This window comes from Silurus aristotelis (assembly GCF_946808225.1).
Source record: "Silurus aristotelis genome assembly, chromosome: 5".
NCBI classification, from domain to species: domain Eukaryota; kingdom Metazoa; phylum Chordata; class Actinopteri; order Siluriformes; family Siluridae; genus Silurus; species Silurus aristotelis.
The window spans coordinates 6,232,993-6,258,716 of record NC_139578.1 but is presented as its reverse complement, the minus strand read 5'-3'; the positions used below and the strand labels follow the sequence as shown (position 1 = coordinate 6,258,716).

General features: G+C 37.9%; 1 protein-coding gene across 6 annotated transcripts in view; it reads left to right on the top strand.

Annotated features, from left to right (window-relative positions):
- Window positions 1-25,724, top strand: part of astn1 (astrotactin 1) — a 286,126-nt gene that overhangs the window by 112,408 nt on the left and 147,994 nt on the right. For all 6 annotated transcript variants that reach the window (XM_083541649.1, XM_083541648.1, XM_083541646.1 and 3 more), the window contains 4 exons: window positions 3,110-3,194; window positions 4,842-4,916; window positions 12,556-12,693; window positions 17,934-18,084. In XM_083541649.1, the coding sequence (XP_083397775.1) occupies window positions 3,110-3,194; window positions 4,842-4,916; window positions 12,556-12,693; window positions 17,934-18,084 (449 nt within the window). The remainder of the gene's footprint in view (window positions 1-3,109; window positions 3,195-4,841; window positions 4,917-12,555; window positions 12,694-17,933; window positions 18,085-25,724) is intronic.

Below are 25,724 nucleotides of genomic sequence, written 5' to 3'. Positions count from 1 at the left end.
AACCTCAGGCCCACTACACACCTTTGGGATGAACTAGAACTGTAAATACACCCCAGGTCTTTTCACCAAACATCAGGGCTGGAACTCACTAATGCTTTTATAGCTGAATAAGCAGAAATCTCCATAGCCCCCCTTAAATGTAATGAAATGCCTTCTCTGAAGAGTGGAGGCAGTAGAATAGCATAACAGGGGACCAAATCTGAAATGGTTTAATAAATCAGGTGTCCATGTTGTCCACGTGGCCAATTTGTATGTCTAATAAATATCATACTAATACCTTGTAATTATAGAAAAATTATACTTGACATTGTGCCGTGCAACATATATCAAAAATAAGCACAGCTTGTTCATAAACTTGTATTTTTTCTTTTTTTTTACTTTAGACAGTAGACTTCTGATTACATTTCTTTTTGAATCTGGTTAATATTAGTCCTCAATTATGTAGACTGTCTGTCATACATACTGTGTATAAACTGCCACCATAGAAACAATGACGTATTAAAAGTTGCACACTACTATTAATCTATCATTCATATTATAACTACCATGTAAGCTGTGTACTTATACAACAATAATGGCCATCTTCTGACCAATTCAAGATTCAAGAATTCAACAGTTATCAACATTATTATACACATAAACTGGAATGCAGACCTGAACTTTACTTGTACAGCTTAACTGTAAGCTTATAATATTTCTAAACTTTTCTGTAGATTGCAATGGAATATCAGTTTAACCAGCACATTTTATTATTTATGCTGTTAGATTTGAACAGTGCATTGGGGTTTTACATGCCTTTTTGCTCTGCCTGCTAGGATTCTTGCTAGCAATGATGAAATCTGCTTAATATTAAACACACTGGTCGAGCTGAGAAAACAGGAAGTGGTATTATACCCGTCTTGTCTGTAAAACATGGTTGTGTTGATGGTAACAAATAGAACTCAATTAGATATCTGTGTACATCAGAGTACATGTATTAAAACATAAAGGGCATTGCTTAAAGCAGTAAATTGATCAGATGTGTTTTTAATGTCAGCATGATTTTTGATCAGATCCAGACAATTTTCAGGAAAAAGTCAACTGTTAACCCTTTTCCTTTAAGATTGCTCTAAAATGATAGCAGTTTACAAATAATTCATGTTATTTGTTTATGCTATGATTCAGAGTGCATTCTTATCAGTCCTGTACAAACAAATCACAAATGACACACTTACACTGTGACCTGACAAAACACATTAATGTCAACCCGAGTGGCTGGGAGGGTCTGACACATCTGCAGTGCTGATTATCAAACTGATGGGGAGAATATGCCCTTTATACATCATCTACAGCAGCAGCACTCACAAACCTTCCACAGCACACTTCATAGCTTCACAACAGTGCACACTTACGCCGTAGCACTGCATAGTAATGAACACTAAAGCCACTTGTAGGACATTTAAGTGCATGTTTCTGGAGTAGTGTAGGCTTGTTAAACTCTTCTTACAGAATACTGTAAGCTTTTGGAAAAGGTCATGCTGCATGCCTTGAGAATAGGAAATAGTCATTTCATCATGTAATGTTTCAGCGAATTCCATTGACTTACACTAACACAGTTGAGAAAAATGTGTGTTTTTTCTAACTGTGATTTTTCTTTGAACAAATAGTAATTACCAACTTAATTGTCCAGAAGGACAAACGAACAGTAATAATGACAAAAAATGTGCAGTCAGGAACTGTTCGCTGGTAGGAATTGAGGAAAATCTGCTTGGTGGATGATTTATATGTGATTTCTCAGTAATGTGCAGAAAACCAAAACATTTCAAGTAAATCATTTTACAAGTCTGTGGTCTGATGTGTACATGCCTGTCGGTCTTCAGTGTTTGAATGTGATTGAGCACAGACTAGCACAGTAAAAAAGAAATAAAGCTTATTTTTTCTCCCTCTGATTAACATCACTATTAACAATATTTGTAACGTGTTGAATTAAACACATTGTTGTAGGCCAATTTCACAAACTGTTTTTTTTTTTTTAATTGCATCTATAATAAATAATACATAATGGTGTATTCTATGTCTATTGTTAGCTGAGTGAAACATAGCATGATCTATTTTATGCAACTTTAATTAATTTCAAATATTCTCCATGAGTACCGTGACATAAAACGACAATGCGAAGTTAAGAGAATGTAAGATGACGAAGTGTTGTGAGGCTTCTAAATGATGTGAGTTAATATTAGAGACTTTAATATAACCTGCACAAATGTTCACATTTTGATCATCTCTGGCTAATCTTTGATTCTATTGAGTAGAAAAAAACACTTCTAATCACTAGAGTAGAGTTCTAGAGTAATTTAAATGTTAATGCACAACTTGGAAAGTATAGTAGTATAATATAAACAAAGTCAATATGAGTTGAAATTGTGGCAATAAAAAAATTGAATATGGATGGTTAAATTATTACACTTTATTATGCTTTACACTACACTAGTTGTATTTTTTGCTGTAGCATAGAATAGTTGGACTGCCTTGATAATTAGCTAGCTTTGGGAGTTTTTTTTTTAAGTGATAAACTATAGAATAACACACTTATTAAAGTTAGTATTTTATTTTGATCTCTTCACACAACAAGAAAAAAACAACAGTAATTGTGAGATTTTACATTCAGGTTCCTTTAGAAATAATCAAAGCCGAGTCTAGCTCTGATGTCTGTCCTCAAGCATCCTGGACAAGCAATCAGACAGTTTAATGAATGCAGCAGGGACTTCAGTAGAATATATTGTTGTTACAGTTTGCACTAGGTGAGCATCAGGAAAAGTTTGTGCGAAGGCTTTCCTCGATGAAGCCAGTGATAAGTGAAGCAAGTCAGCTTCTCCCAAACTGATCCTGACCCAGAGTGACTGGCCACGTGCACTGCTAGGACATGTTACACCAGTCATTAATGTGGAACAGGGCTTTGTGTAATTCAGGTGAGATCATGCCAAAGCCTACATTTCGATGCCATCTGCTCCCCTGTGGGGCCACGCTGCAATAGTGTGTTCCATTAGTAACGCTTTTTGTATTAACTCATTAATTATGTTGTGCATTTCAGCTGCTGGCAGCACAGTTTAAATATGTTCTTCATTTACAGGTGAATGCCAGTGTTTTGATGGGTATATGAAAGACCCCGTTCACAAGCATCTCTGCATTCGCAATGAATGGGGCCCGAATCAGGGGTGAGTATGATTAATTTAACCCCACATCAGTTTATTTGGTTGTATCTTTGATGGCCAGTAAAGGATGAATAAGTTAATAGAATCATTATATATATTGGCATCCTAAGTTGTGCAACAGGAAAGCATTCCTCCTAAAATCAAGAGATCAAGAGTTCCCATATCCTGAAGATGCCACAGCCATCTGTTTTTGGAATCCAAGGGAGCAGAATTGGCTGTGCTTCCTGGGTAGGAGGGATTTCATACTCTCACTTGCCTGTCAATCACAGTCATTAGAGGATGTGGGAAAGAGTAACTAATGTTTTCTTCTGTATGTGTAAGAAGATGCATTTCTCTGCATTTGGTACTGATAATGGAGAGCTGGTGGGTGGGAATCTGCAGGAGATTAAAGTGGGGAGAAATTTGAGCTTAAATAATGAAAACCAGTTTGTATATCATTCTGTGTTCTCTTTCTCTAGCTCTCTCCTACAGCACATTTTTCTGTTTTGTATTCGTATAGGTAATTTTTTCCAAAATAGCATAACAATCTACTAAATACCCTGCGGGCTATTATGTAGACAGGTATAAAAGAGCTTCGGATAGTGTGTGTGCTTGATATCACTTTAAATTCCTTCACTTTCAGCTTGTGTCCCCTCAGATATGCTAAAAAAAATGAACAGTTCAAGGTTTTCAAGATGAGTCTTACAAGCTGCTAAACAGATGGCATCCTGTTCCCCAGGTCAGATTCACTAGCAACATTAAAACCTCAAAAAATTTTACAATTCTAAAAAACTGAGCCACAATGGATAAAGTTATGAAAACAAGAACCATCTTTCAGCAGATTCTTCTTAAAAGAAGTGTTTAATGCAAACAAAGTTATTTCGAGTACGTTCCTCGCCAAACAGTGTTTCATGTGCACTTGTCAGGAATTTGGGTTGCTGTTCTGGAGTGTTTAAGACTCAGAGGTGTGGAAAACCTTGGCGTTTTAATTGGAAGTGAGATGGGAGTGATGATGGTTGGTGCGATGGATCTGTTAATTAGAAATCTGATTGGAACAATTAGGAAGATAGGCAGCAGGGAAGCGAATAGCTCATGATGTTGAGGGGTTTGCGTGCTGAGTGGCATGCTGTGAAGGTGTGAAGATTATTTAATTGGACCGAACACCTCAGGGAGGCAAAAAGAAATCCGATGAAGTAAAAAAAAAAAAAAAGCTATTTAAAAGTTTCTAAATACCTAAGGACCTACATATTTCCAATGCTGAACTTTACATAGCCTTTTCACTGATAAAGGTTTTGCTCAAATGCCATTTGTGCTAGCATTTGGCAAAAGTCATTGTGTTTCTGTTAAATGTTCAATGTCAATCCTTATGGAGAGAATTTAATATTTACAAAATAGAGCTTTCAGGTATCAAGAAGAAACCTTTGCTGATTGCAGCAGCTTTCTTGGACTGCTATTGTCTCCATGTCTGCGTGTTTCATTTTCGGTGTGTGTGTGTGAGACAAAAAACTGTGTTACATTTATGCATTAGTTTAATGGACAAGGTCTTTGCTGTTATTGGGTAGTTACAATTTTACAGATATTTAAAGGTCAAATGCTACAGTTATGAGTGGGATGATTTATAAGAAATGGGAAAAAAAATTACACAACAGTTTGATTCTGTTTTGTTTCCAGTCCTTGGCCATACACCATTTTCCAGCGCGGTTTTGACTTGGTGATGGGGGAGCAGCCATCTGATCGCATCTTCAGGTAAGAACACTGACAGCCCTTATGAATGCTGCCTGCATTTTAGATATGTATTCAAAGAATGGTATTCGTGGCTATGGAGTATTTAAAGACAATTCAAATACACTGGGTGCCTCATGACTTTACTACAGTTTTTACAACCAATAAAAAAGCAATTCTCAAAGACCAACTTCACCAACCTTTAGAATTCTGACCTAATCTACTTATTTATCTCATTACTGCCAAATATGTACAAAACTTTTTACAATGAGAAATTAGTTTTTACTTATTAAAGTATCAGCCAGTATCATCCACATCAGTCACATCACAAATCTCACTCATTTAATTCAATCCTAATCATCTTCTCTTCTTTTATTATGGCACATAACTATTATATATATTTAGCCACACTGGCTGTTTATGTTTGTTCTACTGACTACTTGCACAATATGATGAATGCAGAAGGAATTATTAGATGTGTGTGTGTGTGTATATATAATGTATATATTTGATATATATACATTTGTTATATGTTTTGTTTAATCACTCAGCTCCTATCATTTAAAACATTGTGAAAAGGACTGATATTAGATCCATCAGCCAAACACACACTCATTGGAGAATAGATTGCGCACATTTTCCATGTTACCATTTATTTAATAAAATCTGTGCCCAGTTGCTGTGCCCAACTTTGGCCAGTGCCAATTTTTTATTTTTTATTTCTGGCAATAAAAACTCACTTATGTTTTATTCATAAATTATGAATACATAAAAACATGTAGAATTGAACACTAATAAAAATAAGATAAAACTCTTCTTCTGGAATATCTAATATGGTCATATTTTCTATATTTGTTTATATTATCTATATGGTTGTAAATGACCGATTAACCAGTATAGTATCCAATGTATACAGTAGATGAGGATGACTCTAAATGTGAGGGAATATTTATCAAGTATTATTCACTGAATATGATAAGTGATTTGAATGTTTAAACAAAAAGTTCTTATTTATAACAGTCCAGATGTAATTAGCCACTGTTAATGTGGACAAATGGATTTTTCACACATGAATTTGGATTTATTTATAAAAGTTGCTTTTCATTTGGTAGGGGCAAAGTTGGATTTGGTTTGATGCTTTAGCTATCGGCACTTTATCGGGAATGTGTTTTTGAAATTATCCACTTTGTTACACTTCAGGAAGTTGCTATTAGAACTCTAACCTAAATATATGAACAAAGGCCAGAAAGATGATTAGGTGTACTATTTCTAAGCAAACAGAAACTTTAATATTTGATATGGCTTTTGTAAAAATATAGTTCAATGTTAAGCTAATAAATATACATTATTGATTTGGAAATGGTTATTATTATAATTATATTATGATTGATCAGCTATGGGTTTTTTATTGATGTTTGTTAATTGAATTTAGATGTACATAATAGTCGTGCATTAACGTAATCCATAGCAAAATCTCTTCCAAATGTTAATGTAATATGTGAATACTTACTTTTTTTTTTATGTGAATACATACTTTTTTTTTTAAATGCACAAGTTTAGACAGGTTCCTGTTATTGAATGCTGATTTTCTGCAGATGTACAGCTTTGTTTTTATTCTTTTCAATGCATTTAATTCATTTTACTCGTAGTATAGTTACTCTATAAAAATTTTACATACATTAATTTGTGATATACAGGTGAGTCGTGTACTTTGTATAGTATATCATTGTATGTTCTGAGTGATGTTTTGTACACGTAAAATATTTAAACAAATTTAATGATTTCTGGTTATTTATTTGGTTGATATTTTTGGTCCAGAGCAGCATTTAATGAAAGCAGTATACACCCAAGTGCTTAAAGTGTCTTGCTCAAGGACCGTGGTGTTGCTTGATAAAATAATTTAAACATTGCCTTAAACACTGAGCCACAACTTATTTCAGTTAGGTTGCATTGATTTAACCACCTTGACCATCAGATTCTTTAGAAAATGTATGTTTAAATGTGCCATTATGTATTGCAAATTTTTCTGGTAGTTTGCTGTAATCCTATTCACTTTATATTTTTTAATTGTCATTTATATACAGTACAATTCTATGAAATAAATAGTGTAATCTTTTTATTTTACCCTTTCATAATACAAATACATAGGATGAAATGAGATAACTATACAAAACTGGTGTGGGTGCAGGTTTTCATTCTAACAAAGTAGACGTAATGCAGTATGGTTCCTGCATGGCTGGAATGAAAACCTGCAGCCACACCAGACCTTTGCGAACAAGATCAGATGATGCGCTGATAACCCAATTTGTAAAATGCCACGCTTTACCCTTTGGGTAATTGTGAAATAAACTTCCACATTACTTTGTTTTTGAAACGGCATATAGGAATAGCATAACATAACATATAGCATACTATTAATGTTTCTAGTAGTGGCATAGCGCTTAATTACAAAGTGATTTTTTTAAACTAACATAGATATAACAACATTTTCTTTTTCTTTGTCTAGGTGAAGATAATACAACTAATACATTTGCCAAATTCAAATCATGTATAGGCATCTAATGCAGCTTATTAAAATGCAGGCATTGGATAGTGTTATATTCAGCACCAACAGAAGTTAGAACAGGGTAGTATAATTGGATATAATTAAGCCTTTACTTTTTTATAGCTATTTTATGTTGTCGTTTAATTCCGAAAATGACACTTCATTTTATTCCTATCCTTGCCCTTTCATTATGCTAACTGGGCACTTTGCTAAATGCAAATGAACAATTTGGATATAAAAAATGCAAAGTCTCTGAAATGGTGGCCTTAACTGTCCTGATACCCTTTAAACTACTGTTTATAATATGATACCGTATGTCCGACAAGTCTGAGAGGTTATGTGTTTGTTTAAAGATCAATGATGTGACAGTGTTCAGCTAAAAGCATAGTATATACATTCTAGTGGGGCTCTTGAGCAAGCCCCAGGGGTGTGTAATCATAGCTGACTTGCTCAAGCTGGGACATGTGATATACATTGTGTCATAATGTATATGTGACAAATTAAGGCTGCTTCTTCTTCTAATACATAATTCAGGCAGGCAGCGAGTGAACTGATGCAATAATAAGTGGGATATGCTCCAATCTTTCAGCTGTACAAGTGTCACTGATCCATCTCATTGTAAGCAGTTTGTAATTATAACAATATGATAAAGAAGAGAGAAAAGTGTGAAATCTTTTGCAGTTATGATTGTGTTATGATTTTTTTTAAGCGAAACCTTTGTTACTGAATCTGATGTTAAATCAAATCTCAGATTAGGATTAGAAATACAGATGTTTTCTCAAACAGGATTTATGGGACCTGAATGTCACCTTAGACTAACTGCCATAAAAACATGTTTGCTTATTATCTTTTGCCTTTTTATTTATATTAATAACTTATTTCCTTCCTTATGTATTTACTTGCATGTATACATGTATGTATTTATGTATGTACTTACCTACTGCCAATAAAGACGGTATATATTTTCCCTCACTTTAGTTAAGTTTAGTAAACCATATACAGTGAGGAAAATAAGTATTTGAACACCCTGCTATTTTGCAAGTTCTCCCACTTAGAAATCATGGAGGGGTCTGAAATTGTCATCGTAGGTGCATGTCCACTGTGAGAGACATAATCAAAAAAAAAAATCCAGAAATCACAATATATGATTTTTAAACTATTTATTTGTATGATACAGCTGCAAATAAGTATTTGAACACCTGTCTATCAGCTAGAATTCTGACCCTCAAAGACCTGTTAGTCTGCCTTTAAAATGTCCACCTCCACTACATTTATTATCCTAAATTAGATGCACCTGTTTGAGGTCGTTAGCTGCATAAAGACACCTGTCCACCCCATACAATCAGTAAGAATCCAACTACTAACAAGACCAAAGAGCTGTCCAAAGACACTAGAGACAAAATTGTACACCTCCACAAGGCTGGAAAGGGCTACGGGGAAATTGCGAAGCAGCTTGGTGAAAAAAGGTCCACTGTTGGAGCAATCATTAGAAAATGGAAGAAGCTAAACATGACTGTCAATCTCCCTCGGACTGGGGCTCCATGCAAGATCTCACCTCGTGGGGTCTCAATGATCCTAAGGAAGGGGAGAAATCAGCCCAGAACTACACGGGAGGAGCTGGTCAATGACCTAAAAAGAGTTGGGACCACCGTTTTCCAAGGTTACTGTTGGTAATACACTAAGACGTCATGGTTTGAAATCATGCATGGCACGGAAGGTTCCCCTGCTTAAACCAGCACATGTGACAGGACAGAAACCTGACTGATCTAGAGAAGATCTGTGTGGAGGAGTGGGCCAAAATCCCTCCTGCAGTGTGTGCAAACCTGGTGAAAAACTACAGAAAACGTTTGACCTCTGTAATTGCAAACAAAGGTACTGTACCAAATATTAACATTGACTTTCTCAGGTGTTCAAATACTTATTTGCAGCTGTATCATACAAATAAATAGTTAAAAAATCATATATTGTGATTTCTGGATTTTTTTTTTAGATTATGTCTCTCACAGTGGACATGCACCTACGATGACAATTTCAGACCCCTCCATGATTTCTAAGTGGGAGAACTTGCAAAATAGCAGGGTGTTCAAATACTTATTTTCCTCACTGTACATCATCAGTTAGTATGAAACATTAGCAGAATATGGAAGTGTAAAGTATGGCTTGTTTCTCATACTTTGTCAGTAATTAAATTAAGCATATGTTGCATATACTTGTCAATGACTATACCCCTTTAAGTGTATATAGTATTGAATCCACTGCAAAATGCAAAACCCCTTGTTTTGAGAGCAGGGTTACGGTTCCAGATTTATTAAACTTATAGCTTTCGGTTATAACTCCATAATTAGTGTTCATTTGCAATCAGTGTAACATGACTACGCAATTAATCTGTATATAGCTTCGGTAAGCGACTCCTGGTTTATTGAGGATCTTAGTGATTGCCACAGTCTGCACATAAATGCTCTGCCAGAGTACAGACATAGACCCAGTCACAAACACATCTGCCTTTTTTCATTGAAGATTCATGTTTTAACCAATTTCCCTGGTCTCAGGGGATTTAGCTGGCACTGATTAATATGCCTTTGCTGTTGGACCATTCATGCAGCAGGTTGTCTAAACAGATGGCCAGGTCGATGAGCTGGTCCACAGTCAGGGTGTTGTCATGACAGGCTAACTTAATCTTCACTTCTTCCTGCAAACCCTGGCAAAATGTAGTGATGAGCTCCTACTCAGTGCAACTAATAAAAGCTAAAGCTATAGAAAGTCAGTATGTAAGCACAGGAGGTGGAGCATGACAGACATGCCTCTGACAGTTGAGCTAAATATATATCCATGTGTCATGTGACTGACAAGAAATTGACTGGAAACCCATGTACACTGTAAATTTCCGGAACCATTAAAAAACACCAACGATTTTCGCACCATTCTTCACCAGCATCATTAAATCCAGCTGAGGGAATATATTTTTGAAGACTTCAGCAATCTAGGTTGAGGTGAAATCATGCTGTGTTAGCAAAACATTATCCAGTGTTAACAAAATATTATCTTCTGGTTGAATTGTGTGCTTCTTAGCAAAGTCAGAACAAATGTTACGCAATAGCTATCAACATGTATTCCCACTATTCACGTTCATAATTGCCCATGATCACTGTGTGTGTTTTGAAGCTTTTTTATCCTCCTATGTTCCTAACTTGGCCAAAATTGTGTGGTCTTCTTAACCTATCTGTTCTAACCTTCCCGAATGCGATGCACTGTCTTGGAGACCGAGAGGTTTGTGACAACAGCAACTTTTCTCTGTTCCTTTACAAGCTTTTTTATTTTTTTTTATTTCCCCTATGTTATTGTTATATTGTTTTATATTACATTTTCTTGTGGATAAAATACAAGATACAACATTTTATTGTTTCTTGTCGAGGCTGCAAAACAAATCATGAATATTAAATTTTGTTTATTAACATATGCAAATATTATGATATATAGATATATATATATATATATTATTATTATTATTTTATTTTATTATTTTTTTTAATTAAGATCCACTTATTTACTTTTGGGGTATGGAAATAAATGCTCAGTCCATTTGGATTAATGGATCTGTTGTATGAAACCACGTTTATAGCTAACTTTCTTCTACTTCTTCATATTAAATTAACTATCTATTTGCTGTATATAATTTTCTTTTTATATCAATTTTAGCAGTAAATGAATTGCTAATGATCTAAGTCTGTGCTATTAAGAATTTGGCTTGATATTATCCAAAAAATAGACAAAAGGATGAAAATAAATAAAAATAATTATTATATATAATTTACAACATGGTATGTACATTTATGACATTTGGCATATGCCCTTATCCAGAGCGATCTACATTTATACAGCTGAGCAGTTAAGTGTTGCTAAGATTTGGACTCATGACCTTTAAATGAAATCTTGTTTTTTTTTTTAGGTATATTAACCACCAACGAAATTGTAGTCTTTTCTTTTATAAAATGTCAAGCTTGATTCCTCGGTCTAAAATAATGCTTTCTATTTTATTCCTGAAGATTCTAACAAAAGAATTAAATGCCGCTGACAAAATTTATCTGTCTTTACAGAATACATTTGTGTCCACTGAGTTCACCTAAAGTACTGTATAGACTGTGTCCAAATGCTGCTCAATATATTGTAGACATTATTCTGCAAAAAGTAAAATCCAAAAGTGGAGTTTGTACGTGAAACACAGCCAGGAGTGTTACAGACAGTTTGACTCCAGGGGTTGCATTTCTTAGCTTACACAATGCCATGTAAACCTGAAGTCTTTCCATTTGCAGACTTTGGAAGGTGGGAAACTTGAGACAACACTGTCTGGCTGCTGTAGACTTGCGCTGAGGCTCACAGTGTGTAGGTGCTCTGTTTGAAACATGAGGATGAAAAGCCTATGAAGACTGTGATATGTTTATTTTACCTTTTCTAATCCTGAGCTGGTTTATGAATATAACCAAATGAATATACAAATACATTTATATCAACATGTAAATCAGGCATTGCACAACATTGGTCGACCTTTCTGGCATTAAAGAAATAAAATAAAATCATAGTAATAATATTAATAATTGATTGTTAACACAGAATTACAAGTGTAATATGTAAAGCTCGATACATTTCAGAATATTATTAAGAAATAGATCATTGTGAAAGCACATACAGTATATTTGTTTCTGACATGATGCTTAATGCAGTATTTACTGCAATATAGGACCATATTCTTTTTTGTGTGAGTGTTTATGCTTTTGTGTGAGTGTTTATGATTGATGTTATCTGTTATTGCCATTAGCTTTTACTTGGTATAGTAACTAAATGTTTCGCATTAATAATTTTATAAAAGGATATTTTAAAGTGTATTTTTAACTCGACTATATATATATTAGCCCGCATTTTTATGAAGTAGTGGGGTTTCTTGTAAGTAGTGTGTGTCATCATTCAATCATTTCTAGATACTAGAAGAAATATATTCCATGCAAATTCTGCACCCATTTTGTCAGCAGAATGCCATATTGCTGTGGCAGGCAGTGTTGAATTACTGACAAACTATTAATCTATTTTTGTCACACAATCTGAAGTGTTTCTTTCTTGTTTCAGGTTCACATACACTCTGGGAGAAGGAATGTGGCTGCCACTGAGCAAAAGCTTTGTCATTCCACCAGCTGAGCTGGCTATCAACCCTTCTGCCAAGTGTAAGACAGATATGACTGTCATGGAAGACGCCGTAGACGTTAGGTGGGAAACTTTATTAACTTTACAGATGTAAAACAGGACATAGCCAAACTCCTTTTTTAGCTTTTATAGCAGTATATTTGCAATAATACACAACATACACTTTATGAGCAAATGTTTGTGGACACCAGACCATTTCACTGAGATTTATTTTTTTAACCTGCCATTTTAAATGTAGTCTCCATTTGTTGTTATAAAAGCGAACTCTTCTAGAAAGGCTTTCTGCTAGATAGTGTGAGAATGACTATGGGGATTTGTGTACAGTCAGTGTTCCAGTTCACCCCACATGTGTTCATTAGGGTTGAGGTCAAGGCTCTTTGGCAACACTTAAGTACTCTTACCCCAAACTACTTAAGCCATGGACCTCGCTTTGGTGTACTAGTGTGTGATTTTAACATAAATGATAGTCAGGTGTTCAAACACTTTACTTCTAACTTCATGGAAATGTACTTGGTCCAGATAAAAAAGATGAACAAACCATCTTTGTACTCTTTTTAGTAATTTTTTTTAATTTTTTAAGTCACCTAAAGCACTTTTTTCCAATTCTGACATACATCACTTTCTGTTCTTTCTTCTTATATGCCATATATGAGTTACTGATCTCTTCAATGACAAATAATCTATCTGTTAATTCTGGTATCATGTGTTTAGAATAATGTCCAATAATGCAAACCATATCACTCAGTATGTACTGTAATACCCAGCTTAAATAAATCTCATTATTGCTAAATATTTTGAAGTACCACAAATGCTGAAAAACAAATGATCACTCTTGTTCTAATTATATCACTGCAGGGTGTTTTTGTAAGGCCACAGCAATCAGGAGTAATTGTGAAGAAATTTGATGGTCTTCTACTGCAAGTTTTATCTAATAATAGCTGAGGAAATAAATGGCCATTGAAGTTCATCATAAATCGATTAGAGAAATAAAATACACACTTTCAAGTAATGACTAAATGCTGTATTGATATTTTTCATACTGTTTTCAGACTCATGCGGCAAGTGGAAGAATTCTGAACGGGTATTACAACCAAATATAGTTGTTTTGCACTTGATGTTTATTTAGCGTTCTACTTACTTAACTGTTTCTTAGATAAATTTTGTAATAAAAAAAAAAAAAAAAAAAAAAAAAAAAAAAAAAAAAAGACTTTATTGGTGTACACGTTTGGTGAATTTTGACATTATAACAGATGTCACTATTTATTTTGTAAATTGAAGTTAAGCAGCAATAAAACCAGTCGGGATTAAATAATGGTTACAGAAGGAGTTTGGCTAATTTACTGATTAGTCAATTACTCATTATAAGATCTAAAGCTGTAACCAACATGGCTACCATCCCATAATTAGACACATGCTGTGGCTGTAGCTAATTGAAACCAACTTCACCACACAACCAGACAATGCCCTGAAGCACACATCCAAGCTCCGTAAGAGTGTTTTAGAGAGCAAAAAGACAACTGGAGTGTTAGTTATTATGGCTGCTCAGTATACTTATATACTATACTTATATACTTATGTATATTATACTTATAAATGCCTGCTCAGTCACCAGACTGAAATCCTATTAATATGCTCCAGGATAAACTGGATCGCAAGGTCAGAAAGAAATACCCAACTAGCGTAGAACAGCTTGGGTATCTGGATGCCAAGAGTGTGTAAAGCTGTTATTGTTACTGAGGAAGAGTCATTTTTGTATATGTTTATAGCTTTAAAAAAATATATTCTTACAGTCGATGCTGTAATAATCCTGGAAAGATCTCTTAATGGGCATGTATGGCTGAGCAAACACATCTTATATTGACCTTAATTAGGGAGGTCAACATGCTGTATATAGGATGCTTTGTTAAGCTTCAGTCATTGCTTAGCTAATATGTGTCATATTTCTTACACACATACACGTGTACACACACACACACACACACACAAACACACACACACACACACACACACACACACACACACACACACACACACACACACACACACACACACACACATCACAGCTACAGACAGTTTGGTCTTAGAAATTTGTCAAAGTTTTACAAGTGCTAGCTAACCTCATGGGAGTTACCCAAGTCTGTTTCTATACAAAACATCTCTCTTTTCCTATTTTGGGTATACCTCACACTCCCGCACACTGGCATGCATACACACACAAATTCCACCTCTGTCCATGACTAGCATGCATCATTTCACCCTGTGCGTCCTGTGCTAGCTCTAAATTGGAACAAGGTGGGCCAGAATGTCCTGAAGTTTCCTCAGATTTTGGGGGGCAAATGACATTCCTCTGGATTTCAGTACATTGCTCATGCAAAATGACTGGCGTCCCAAAGGTAAATTTGACAGACCAGGCACTCCTCAGACACTGGAGCTATACGCCCTAAGACATGTAGGTGCAGTTGAGTGAAAATTGCCTCACTGTCGGGTGGGTTGAGTTCACTAGAATGTCTCACGGTAATTCACACAGTTACACTGATTCTTGGCTACACACTGCAGGCCTTGGATGAATAGTTTATAAAGATTTGCTCTCTGATAAACTTTGCTGTCTGAGAGTACTCTGCTGATTTTTTTGTTACTATTGGGCATCCGTGTTTGTTTGTGCAAAAAAAAAAAAATTTTTTCTTATTTTTTATTTCATAATTTGAAAATTGAAAGCAAGAACTTGCTTAATGCACTGCTATAAAAAGCTGCCAGAGAGATGCAAGTGCAGCCTTTATTAACATTAAACATGGCAAACAAGAGAGACAGATAACGCAATATTGAGTAGCAGAAAAAAAACAAAGACACGGTTAAACTAAAATTGTAATAAAGCAACAAATCTGTAATCAAACTGTTAATCAAGCAAAACCAACACACCAAACACTTAGTACTACCTTAAAAGTTTAATTCATGTACAGATGGTTTACTTTGTATTACTTGATAATGCAGATTCTCAAAGGTTATTAAGAAAGTCTACCTACGCTGCCGAATGTATGCAGAACTACAGAAACTGCTGATATGAGAGCCTATGTGTACTTGTTACCTTTCAGAAGTATATATCTAATAAGAACAGGTTGTGGTTGACATTTCCATTGATTTTTAACCTTACACACATTTCTATGCAGAGCTTTTTTTTTCCAGTTCAAGTGTGTGGACATCTAAAGTGTGTTATGCGCTGTGTCAGGTCCAGAGCTGTATTCTTACTATTCAAACAACCGCAAAGCTGATAGTATAACTGTTAAGCGTGTATTTGCATCAGTGCTTCTGTAAATAAGCGTTCAGTAACCCAGTGCCTTAACCACTGAGCTACCCCTACCCCTACATAGTGTATACTACATAGTGTTTTAACTTGAACTTTGGATCTGACGTTCATATGATTTTACATTTACATTTCCACATCAAGTTTTTAACTATTTAATTTGTGTACCCGATGAAAGGAAATGCTAGTGGAGTTTATTCTCGAAGCCCTACAGAAAGAAGCCTTCACTGAAGTAGATTTGTCTCATTACAAAAGGAAAAGAGTGATTATGTGTTCAGTGGTAATTCAATAATGTTATTTATCTGAATGCTCATTATGCTAATTTGTGTAAAAAAAATTTTGTCCAACGGTACACAATCTAAACTCCAGTTATTCCAGTAAATAAGGGGAATAGATTAGACAACAAACATAAAGATAGATAAAGCCCAAAAAGCAATTGGTGACAACTTAAGAAGGAAGTTATTCTCATATGGTATTGAATAATATAGCTTCACAAAGATGCCTTAGTCCTTATCTTATCAGTTTTATTAGCCTGTCTTTCTAGAAATGTTTTCATTTGTCTTAAACCCTTTTTTTGGTTTAAAAAAGTAATAATAACAATGAATCATCAAACTAATTTGAATGGTCCTATCATTCAGCATAGAGTGAGCAAGGGCATTGCATTTGCAAAACAATACAGCCTTTTTTTTTTTTTTTTTTCGCTCACCAGGTGAGATGTGGCTGCATGCTCATGAATCCTCTCCATTTATCACACATATTCCACTTACTCAGTGCCCCAGTAAAAAAGTGACGCTCAATACATATCAGGCAATAAAAAGGTCGCATTTCTGTTTTACCATCATAATTATTGCTTTTTTTCCAAATATCAAAACAGTACATTATAGATAGTTTGTTATTTAATGCTTTGAAAAAAAGAAAAACACATGATTTTTATTCAGTACAGCTCAAACAACGCAACAGTAACAGGTTCACCAGGTCAGCATTACAGGATTCTCAGAACTAACACATTTGCCTCAATCGTTTTTTCATGCTTAAATGTTGTACAGTCGTATAAAGCATTTCACCGCATGTCGTAATCTGTATGTTTGTGTATGTTACAAATAAAATTTTAACTTGAACTTGAATCGGCTTAACAAAATCTACACAATTTCACACAAGTTTTTAATTGATTAAATGATTACTTGAATGATTGTTTAATTATTTAATGATGGCACACATCAAAAATATTATAGGAACATCTCTTTACACTTGAATGAAATGAAAATAACAAGATTTAATGTAGTTTGTTGTCCAGCATAGCAAATCAGCTATGTGCTAAGACATATCCTTGCAGAGTTAGACAGTTAGATCTTTTGTTAGTAACTAGCTAGCCAGGTTACTATCAAGACTGGTGCATATGTACCTCCTCAAAGATTAAGCTGTATAGTCATAGATTTAACAAGTAAATATGTCTATATGATCTAAGACAAACACTTTAATTTACAACGAAATAAAAAAAGTAAAAAGTGCTGTTTTATTTGCTGTTGATGTGGAGCGGCCATGTTGATTTAATGCCACTTGCTGAACTCTAGAAGAGGACGTCTCTTTAAGTAGGAATTTCAAGTTAAATGGGGCTTTGTATTTTAGTTAATAAATTAGCAACAAACATATGGAAGCTCCCAAAAAGGAAGCATAGGGAGTTGGTATGAGTCACAGGAAGAAGTTTTTCAGGATTTGAGTTACATCATGATTTATGTAACAGCACCCAAACCAAATATAACATAAGCACAAATTATTCATATGCCATGTTACTGCTGACAAGCTGTTGAGTTTATTTCATGACGTGGCAAACCGAGCTCAATTGCTAACTCTCAAATGTTTTTACTTAAGGCTAAAAACAATGTTATTAAAAGAAAAGGCCATGTACACTTAAGTAATTTAGATATATTATTGCAACTTACTTCTGTCAGGCTTTCTAAATATTAGTTATTGACAGTCTGTACTCTGTATTTTTCACTTTTCTCAGGGAGGAGCTGATGATTTCCTCATCCTTCGACAGTCTGGAAGTTCTGCTGGATTCCTTTGGCCCGGTGCGAGACTGCTCAAAGGACAACGGCGGCTGCAGCCGTAACTTCCGCTGCATATCTGATCGAAAGTTGGACTCCACCGGTTGTGTGGTGCGTTAACCTGGTCCCTTTTTCTACATGCTTTTTTGTTTACTTGTTAGCCATTGCTCTAATAGTATGTGACTTTTTTTTTTTGCCTAACCAAGCAAAGTGAAACAAAGAAAATATCAATTTCGAAATAAAGCCCAGGAAATTGCTTTACTGCTCTATGATTCCAGGCCATTCCAGGTACTAACTTTTCTTTTACTATTATTTAAAAATTCGTACAAATGATGCAAGGATTCTGGTTCCTCTTACCGTCTTCCTGATGCTTAATGTGATATCAGATTTACTTTTTATCTCAGTGTGATTAGTGCACTTTGCTATAGTTCCAGGTTAAATGTATCACCTGTGCAGTTATTTTTTTGTTTTGTGCATTCCGTCTAGATTTTCTATTGTGTTTTTTGAACAAGTACTAGTTACTAAAATCGAATCAGAATAATAGCATAACTAATTTAAACCACACTGACCCTGAACAGATAATTACTTGCTATTAAGGCTGTAATTGTATTCCACAGCACAGGACATTTGTATAATGTACGTGGCCTTTCGGTGTCCTGTGCTTCATATCTGACCACTCAGTCGCACTCGCATGAAAGTAAAAACCTGGCCTTTTCGGCAAGCTTTAAAAAAAAAAAAGTGTATTTGCTTCCATTTAGAACATATTATCTGTACCTGCTGAGAATTGTATTAGGTTTCATCCTTGTCTCATTCACAGCATGATTGCATTCCCACTTTGTGTGTGTGTGTGTGTGTGTGTGTGTGTGTGTGTGTGTGTGTGTGTGTGTGTGTGTGTGTGTGTGTGTGTGTGGTTACATTTGGCAGTGCAGATGCGAGATAAGAAGCTTTCAACATCATTCACCAGTCAACAGTGGCATGATGCAATTTTTTCATTGTATTCTTAAAAATATAATCTTTCACTGACTAATGATTAAAGATGGCACATCTTTTCTTTCTTGCTTGTCGGGTGGAGGCTACTAACCTGGTGGTCAAGAGAAAAGGCATTATCTCAGAAATGTATTAGACTGGACAGGCATTACAGTATGTAGCTCTGGTTAGCAATAGGTAATGAGTTTACTGGCCTGTGTAAAGACTCTTCAGTTTCACTTTAATGACCAACAGTGTAAGGGTTGAAATAGTATTGACTATCACATTGGTACTTCAAAACTAATGGGATGTTGTTCATTTTGTTCACAATTTTAAAGAACAAGCATTACTGAGTCATAATACCATTTTTAACAACAAGGCATTTCCCAGTAGGGTGCTGATACATAATAAATAATATCATTTCATTTTATTATGTTTAGAGAGAAAAAGGGGGAAAATGGCAATTCCAGACTACACACCATGTTGCCATGGCCATGTGAGGATTTCTTCATGTCAGACCAGTTTGAACTGAGATAAATCATTCAGATAAGATGAGCATGTAGGATTCCAAAAGGAAATAATTGTTCAATCCAAATCAGGGCTGTTGCTATTGATTATTTTAGTAATCGAGTATTCTAACGATTATTCCAATGATTAATAGAGTAATTCATTAAGAAGTGCTGTTTCTTTATTAAAGGAAAATGGTAAATATACAAGATACAATAAGACAGGTTTCTTTAAAGGAACAAGTAACGTGTTTCATTTTTGGAATTATTTTTATTTTTATTGCTGAAATTTCATAAAAGAATTTCTGGGGAAAACTAAATCCATTTAATTGCTATGTTACATCAAGGTTCCCTGGTGGTCTAGTGGTTAGGATGCGGTGCTCTCACCGCGTCCCGGGGTTCGATCCCTGGTCGGGGAACCAACCCCAGCTATTAGGGTTGCACAAGCCTTAGTGCCGTTTCCAAGCCCGGATAAATGGGGAGGGTTACGTTAGGAAGGGCATCCAGCGTAAAAACGTGCCAAATCAAACATGCAGATCATGAATACGGATGATCCGCTGTGGCGACCAATAACGGGAGAAGCCAAAAGAAAGTGTTTAATTGCCATGTTACATCAAATGCAAATACAAATATATAAATACAATAAATCGTAAATAATAATTTAAAAATAAATTTTAGATTACTCTTAAAAGAAAGAATTAAAGAAATTTAAATTGAAATGTTTGCATACTTTGGAAACTTTTTGTGGTTTTCTTTGGCCTGAATCCCATGGAAGCCCATTTCCACCACTGAAAAAAGTTTTGCCTAATTCTAACTTTTTTTCCATGCAATTCCGGGTTTATTTCTTGTAATTCAGATTTTATTTCTTGTAAACAGCCAACATTTCTGGTACATCCTGAAGTTTGAAGGTGTATGAACCTCCTCTGCCTTATTTGTCTTGTTCTGTCTCTTCCAGAGCTGATTGTTAGACAGAGTTCTCCCCAGGGATTGGAGGCTTAGTTTCATACCATGCGATTCTATTGATTGTAGCCCATTTCATTTTCAATGTGTAAAGCTTTCTGACGCTGCCTGATTGGTAAAAAAAAAAAAGAAAAAAAGTGGGAATTGCAAAAAATAAAGTCAGATTTGCGAAGAGAAAAAACGCCGGAATTAGGCAAACTTGTGGTGGAAACAGACTTAATATTGAATCTTCATGCCCTTTGCTGTTTTCTCCCCATTCTTCCTTTTTTAATTTTATTTTGCAGCGTCTTCTGTAGTTCCGGTCCAAAGCGCTCCAAAGTTTAGCGGGTGATGCTTCAGTAAAAAAGGTCCGTAGGGAAACACAATGTTCCGTGTGTAGTTAAATTAACTAAGCAAACCAAATAATTTGCCTCAATGATATTTTTGTATTCATATTACTTAAATTACTTGAGGAATCATTTTAGCCCTAATCTAAATTAAACTGACAAACTGAATAACATGTATTATTTGTATTCAGGTCAGTTGGATTAAAAATATCCTACATGTCCACATGTCTAACACAATCCCTAAAACTCACAGAAAATAAAATTAACTTTTGATTAGTGGTGCATTTTTTTACACCAGTTTTAACCTTCCTAAAAAGCTATAGCCAACACATGATTAATAAGATCTGTGCAGCTTTAAAAAATTTACAGTGGAAAAGTCATTCTCTATATCATCAGATGATTTTGAGTCTAAATCCTAATGCTACATCAATCTAAGGCCAGGTCCCTAAAGGAGCAGAATTGTTCATGATTTCTGGGCTCAGGAATTACATCCTCATCTGTCAATCAGAGCAAATTCTACCTTTCGTTAGTGTATGTAAATTCAGATATAGGGACAAAGGCAAGATAAAGTGTCTGAATTGATGTGTTTCAGGAAGCATGTGTTAAGGTTCTACTGTACTGTTGTCTTTTAAGATTGCTATTTGCTCTACACTGTATGAGATGATCCCAATTAAAGCTTGGCCAAATTCCATACGGAATGTGAGATAACATTTTTTACATGTCAGATTAGATGATGAACATCCTCTAATAATAGACTCAGAATTAAAGGAAATTACTAGGCTGTGCTCATGTCATCAATCAGCGCAATCTGGGGCCGTGCATGAGGACACCAAAACAAAGACATATTTCAAAGTGCGCATAAGGTAATGAGGATTATTTTTCAGTTCATTAACAAGTTTTGCATCTCATATGGGGTTTTGCTAAATACTGCGTTGTTCTCCTATTAGTGGCATTTATATGAGCAGCACTCGCATTCTGAAATGTAAATTAAATTCAGTTGGTGTTTAATCATTGGTCATTGGTCAGTTGGTCATTGAGTTTTTTCAATAGACATTGTACCAAAGCAGGTTTAAATAAGTGAACTATGTGTATTTATCCTTTATTGGCAAGCCTGGTGCGACTGTGGCATAGAAAAACTCCCTTAGTTTTACAGTGCAAATTTACTCTAGATGAATAAATAACACTAATTGACTAAAAGCATTGACAAGAAATCCCCAACCTAAGCATAATATCGAAAGCTGTGAAAGAAGATCATGGTGGACAAACCCAAGACCATGAGTAAGGTCCAGAGTGACACTTAAATACAAGTTCTAATTAACCTTAAATGTGAAACAGATGCAGAGACCATGTAAGATGGTGAAGTGGCAGATGGGAAGTATAGACCCCAAGCATAATCCTCACACTTTGCTAGTCATTAAAATTAATTTTGTTTTAATAACATGTTTTTATGTCAGTAATTAATATTGAAATGTTTAAAATAAGCTTCATATAAATGATTCATACACTTCATTCTTGCAGTGTATTAATATGTTAATTCAAATGGTACCCACAAGTACTTTTATAACACATTTTTGTGCGTTGCTTAAATTTTTTATAAAACAGTGGTGATGATTTTAATGATAGTATTGCTCATAGTTTTTAATAGCTGGCTGCTACAGTACAGTAGATGGACTCCAGTGTGTCTGTGTGAACCAGAGTGCAGGTCAAGTACGTTATGCTATTACAACAAACAAAATATCAGAAGCTGATTACAAATAGCTGCTAGTTTATTTTCTATAGTGTCGTCTTTTTATTTTTTTCGAAGTTAGAAATCATTCATCCATCCATCCATCCATCTTCTCCCGCTTATCCGATGCCGGGTCGCGGGGGCAGCAGTCTAAGCAAAGATGCCCAGACTTCCCTCTCCCTAGACACTTCTTCCAGCTCTTCCGGGGGGACACCAAGGCGTTCCCAGGCCAGCCGGGAGACATAGTCTCTCCAGCGTGTCCTAGGTCTTCCCCGGGGTCTCCTCCCAGTGGGACGCGCCCGGAACACCTTCCCAGGAAGGCGTCCAGGAGGCATCCGGAACAGATGCCCGAGCCACCTCAGCTGACCCCTCTCGATGTGGAGGAGCAGCGGATCTACTCTGAGCTCCTCCCGAGTGACTAAGCTTCTCACCCTCTAAGGGATCGCCCAGCCACCCTGCGGAGGAAGCACATTTCGGCCGCCTGTATCCGGGATCTTGTCCTTTCGGTCATGAACCAGAGCTCATGACCATAGGTGAGAGTAGGAACGTAGATTGACCGGTAAATCGAAAGTTTCGCCTTGCGGCTCAGCTCCTTCTTCACCACGACAGACCGGTACATCGACCGCATTACTGCAGAAGCTGCACCGATCCGTCTGTCAATCTCCCGTTCCACCCTTCCCTCACTCGTGAACAAAACCCCAAGATACTTAAACTCCTCCACTTGCGGCAGGAACTCCCCACCAACCTGAAGTGGGCAAGCCACCCTTTTCCGACTGAGGACCATGGCCTCGGATTTGGAGGTGCTGATTCTCATCCCAGCCGCTTCACACTCGGCTGCAAACCGTCCCAGTGCATGCTGAAGGTCCTGGTCTGATGAAGCCAACACGACAACATCATCTGCAAAGAGCAAAGACGAAATCGTGTCGTCACCAAACCGGACACCCTCCGACCCCTGGCTGCGCCTACAAATTCTGTCCATAAAAATTATGAACAGAACCGGTGACAAAGGGCAGCCCTGCCGGAGTCCAACATGCACCGGGAACAAGTCTGACTTACTGCCGGCAATGCGAACCAAGCTCCTGCTTCGGTCATACAGGGACCGGACAGCCCTTAGTAAAGGGCCCCGACCCCATACTCCCGGAGCACCCTCCACAGGCCGCCGCGAGGGACACAGTCGAATGCCTTTTCCAAATCCACAAAGCACATGTGGACTGGTTGGGCAAACTCCCATGAACCCTCCAGCACCCTGTAGAGGGTATAGAGCTGGTCCAGTGTTCCACGGCCTGGACGAAAACCACATTGTTCCTCCTGAATCCAAGGTTCTACTATCGGCCGTATTCTCCTCTCCAGTACCCTGGCATAGACTTTCCCAGGTAGGCTGAGAAGTGTGATCCCCCTATAGTTGGAACACACCCTCCGGTCCCCCTTCTTAAAAAGAGGGACCACCACCCCGGTCTGCCATTCCAGAGGCACTGTCCCCGACCGCCACGCAATGCTGCAGAGGCGTGTCAGCCAAGACAGCCCCACAACATCCAGAGACTTGAGGTACTCAGGGCGGATCTCATCCACCCCCGGTGCCCTGCCACCGAGGAGTTTCTTTACTACCTCGGTGACTTCAGCTTGGGTGATGGACGAGTCCGCCTCTGAGCCCTCAGCCTCTGCTTCCTCAATGGAAGACGTGACGGCGGGATTGAGGAGATCCTCGAAGTATTCCTTCCACCGTCCAACGACATCCCCAGTTGAGGTCAACAGCTCCCCACCTCTACTGTAAACAGCATTGGTGGGGCACTGCTTTCCCCTCCTGAGGCGCCGGACGGTTTGCCAGAATCTCTTCGAGGCCAGCCGATAGTCCTTCTCCATGGCCTCACCGAACTCCTCCCAGGCCCGAGTTTTTGCCTCGATAACCACCCGGGCTGCAGTTCGCTTGGCCTGCCGGTACCCGTCAGCTGCCTCAGGAGTCCCACAAGCCAACCAGGCCAGGTAGGACTCCTTCTTCAGCTTGACAGCATCCCTTACTTCCGGTTTCCACCACCGGGTTCGGGGATTGCCGCCTCGACAGGCACCGGAGACCTTACTGCCACAGCTCCGAGCGGCCGCTTCGACAATGGAGGTGGTCCACTCGGACTCAATATCTCCGGCCTCCCTCGGGATCTGGTCAAAGCTCCGCCGGAGGTGGGAGTTGAAGATCTCTCTGACAGGAGGCTCGGCCAAACGTTCCCAGCAGACCCTCACAGTACGCTTGGGTCTGCCGAGTCTGTCCAGCTTCCTCCCCCGCCATCGGATCCAACTCACCACCAGGTGGTGATCAGTTGACAGCTCCGCCCCTCTCTTTACCCGAGTGTCCAAGACATACGGCCGCAGGTCAGATGAAACGACCACAAAGTCGATCATCGACCTACGGCCTAGGGTGTCCTGGTGCCACGTGTACTGATGGACACCCTTATGCTTGAACATGGTGTTCGTTATGGACAAACTGTAACTAGCACAGAGGTCCAATAACTGAACACCGCTCGGGTTCAGATCAGGGGGGCCGTTCCTCCCAATCACGCCCCTCCAGGTGTCACTGTCGCTGCCCACGTGTGCATTGAAGTCTCCTAGTAGAACGACGGAGTCCCCAGTCGGAGCACTGTCCAGCACCCCTCCCAGAGACCCCAAGAAGGCCGGGTACTCTATACTGCCGTTTGGCCCGTAGGCACACACGACAGTGAGAGACCTATCCCCGACCCGTAGGCGCAGGGAAACGACCCTCTCGTTCACCGGGGTAAACTCCAACACATGGCGGCTGAGCTGGGGGGCTATAAGCAAACCCACACCAGCCCGACGCCTTTCACCATGGGCAGCTCCAGAGTTGTAAAGAGTCCATCCTCTCTCGAGGAGTGTGGTTCCAGAGCCCAGGCCGTGCGTAGAGGTGATCCCGACTATCTCTAGTCGGAACCTCTCAACCTCACGCACAATCTCAGGCTCCTTCCCCGCCAGCGAGGTGACATTCCACGTCCCTAGAGCTAGCTTCCGTGTCCAGGGATCGGGTTGTCGAGGCCTCCACCTTCGACTGCTGCCCGATCCTCTTAGCACCGGCCCCTTACGGTCCCTCCTGCAGGTGGTGAGCCCACTGGAAGGCGGCCCCACGTCGCTCCTTCGGGCTGAGCCCGGCCGGACCCTGTGGGGGAAGGCCCGGCCACCAGGCGCTCGCATACGAGCCCCAACCCCGGGCCTGGCTCCAGGGTGGGGCCCCGGCTGCGCCATACCGGGCGACGTCACGGTCCCTGA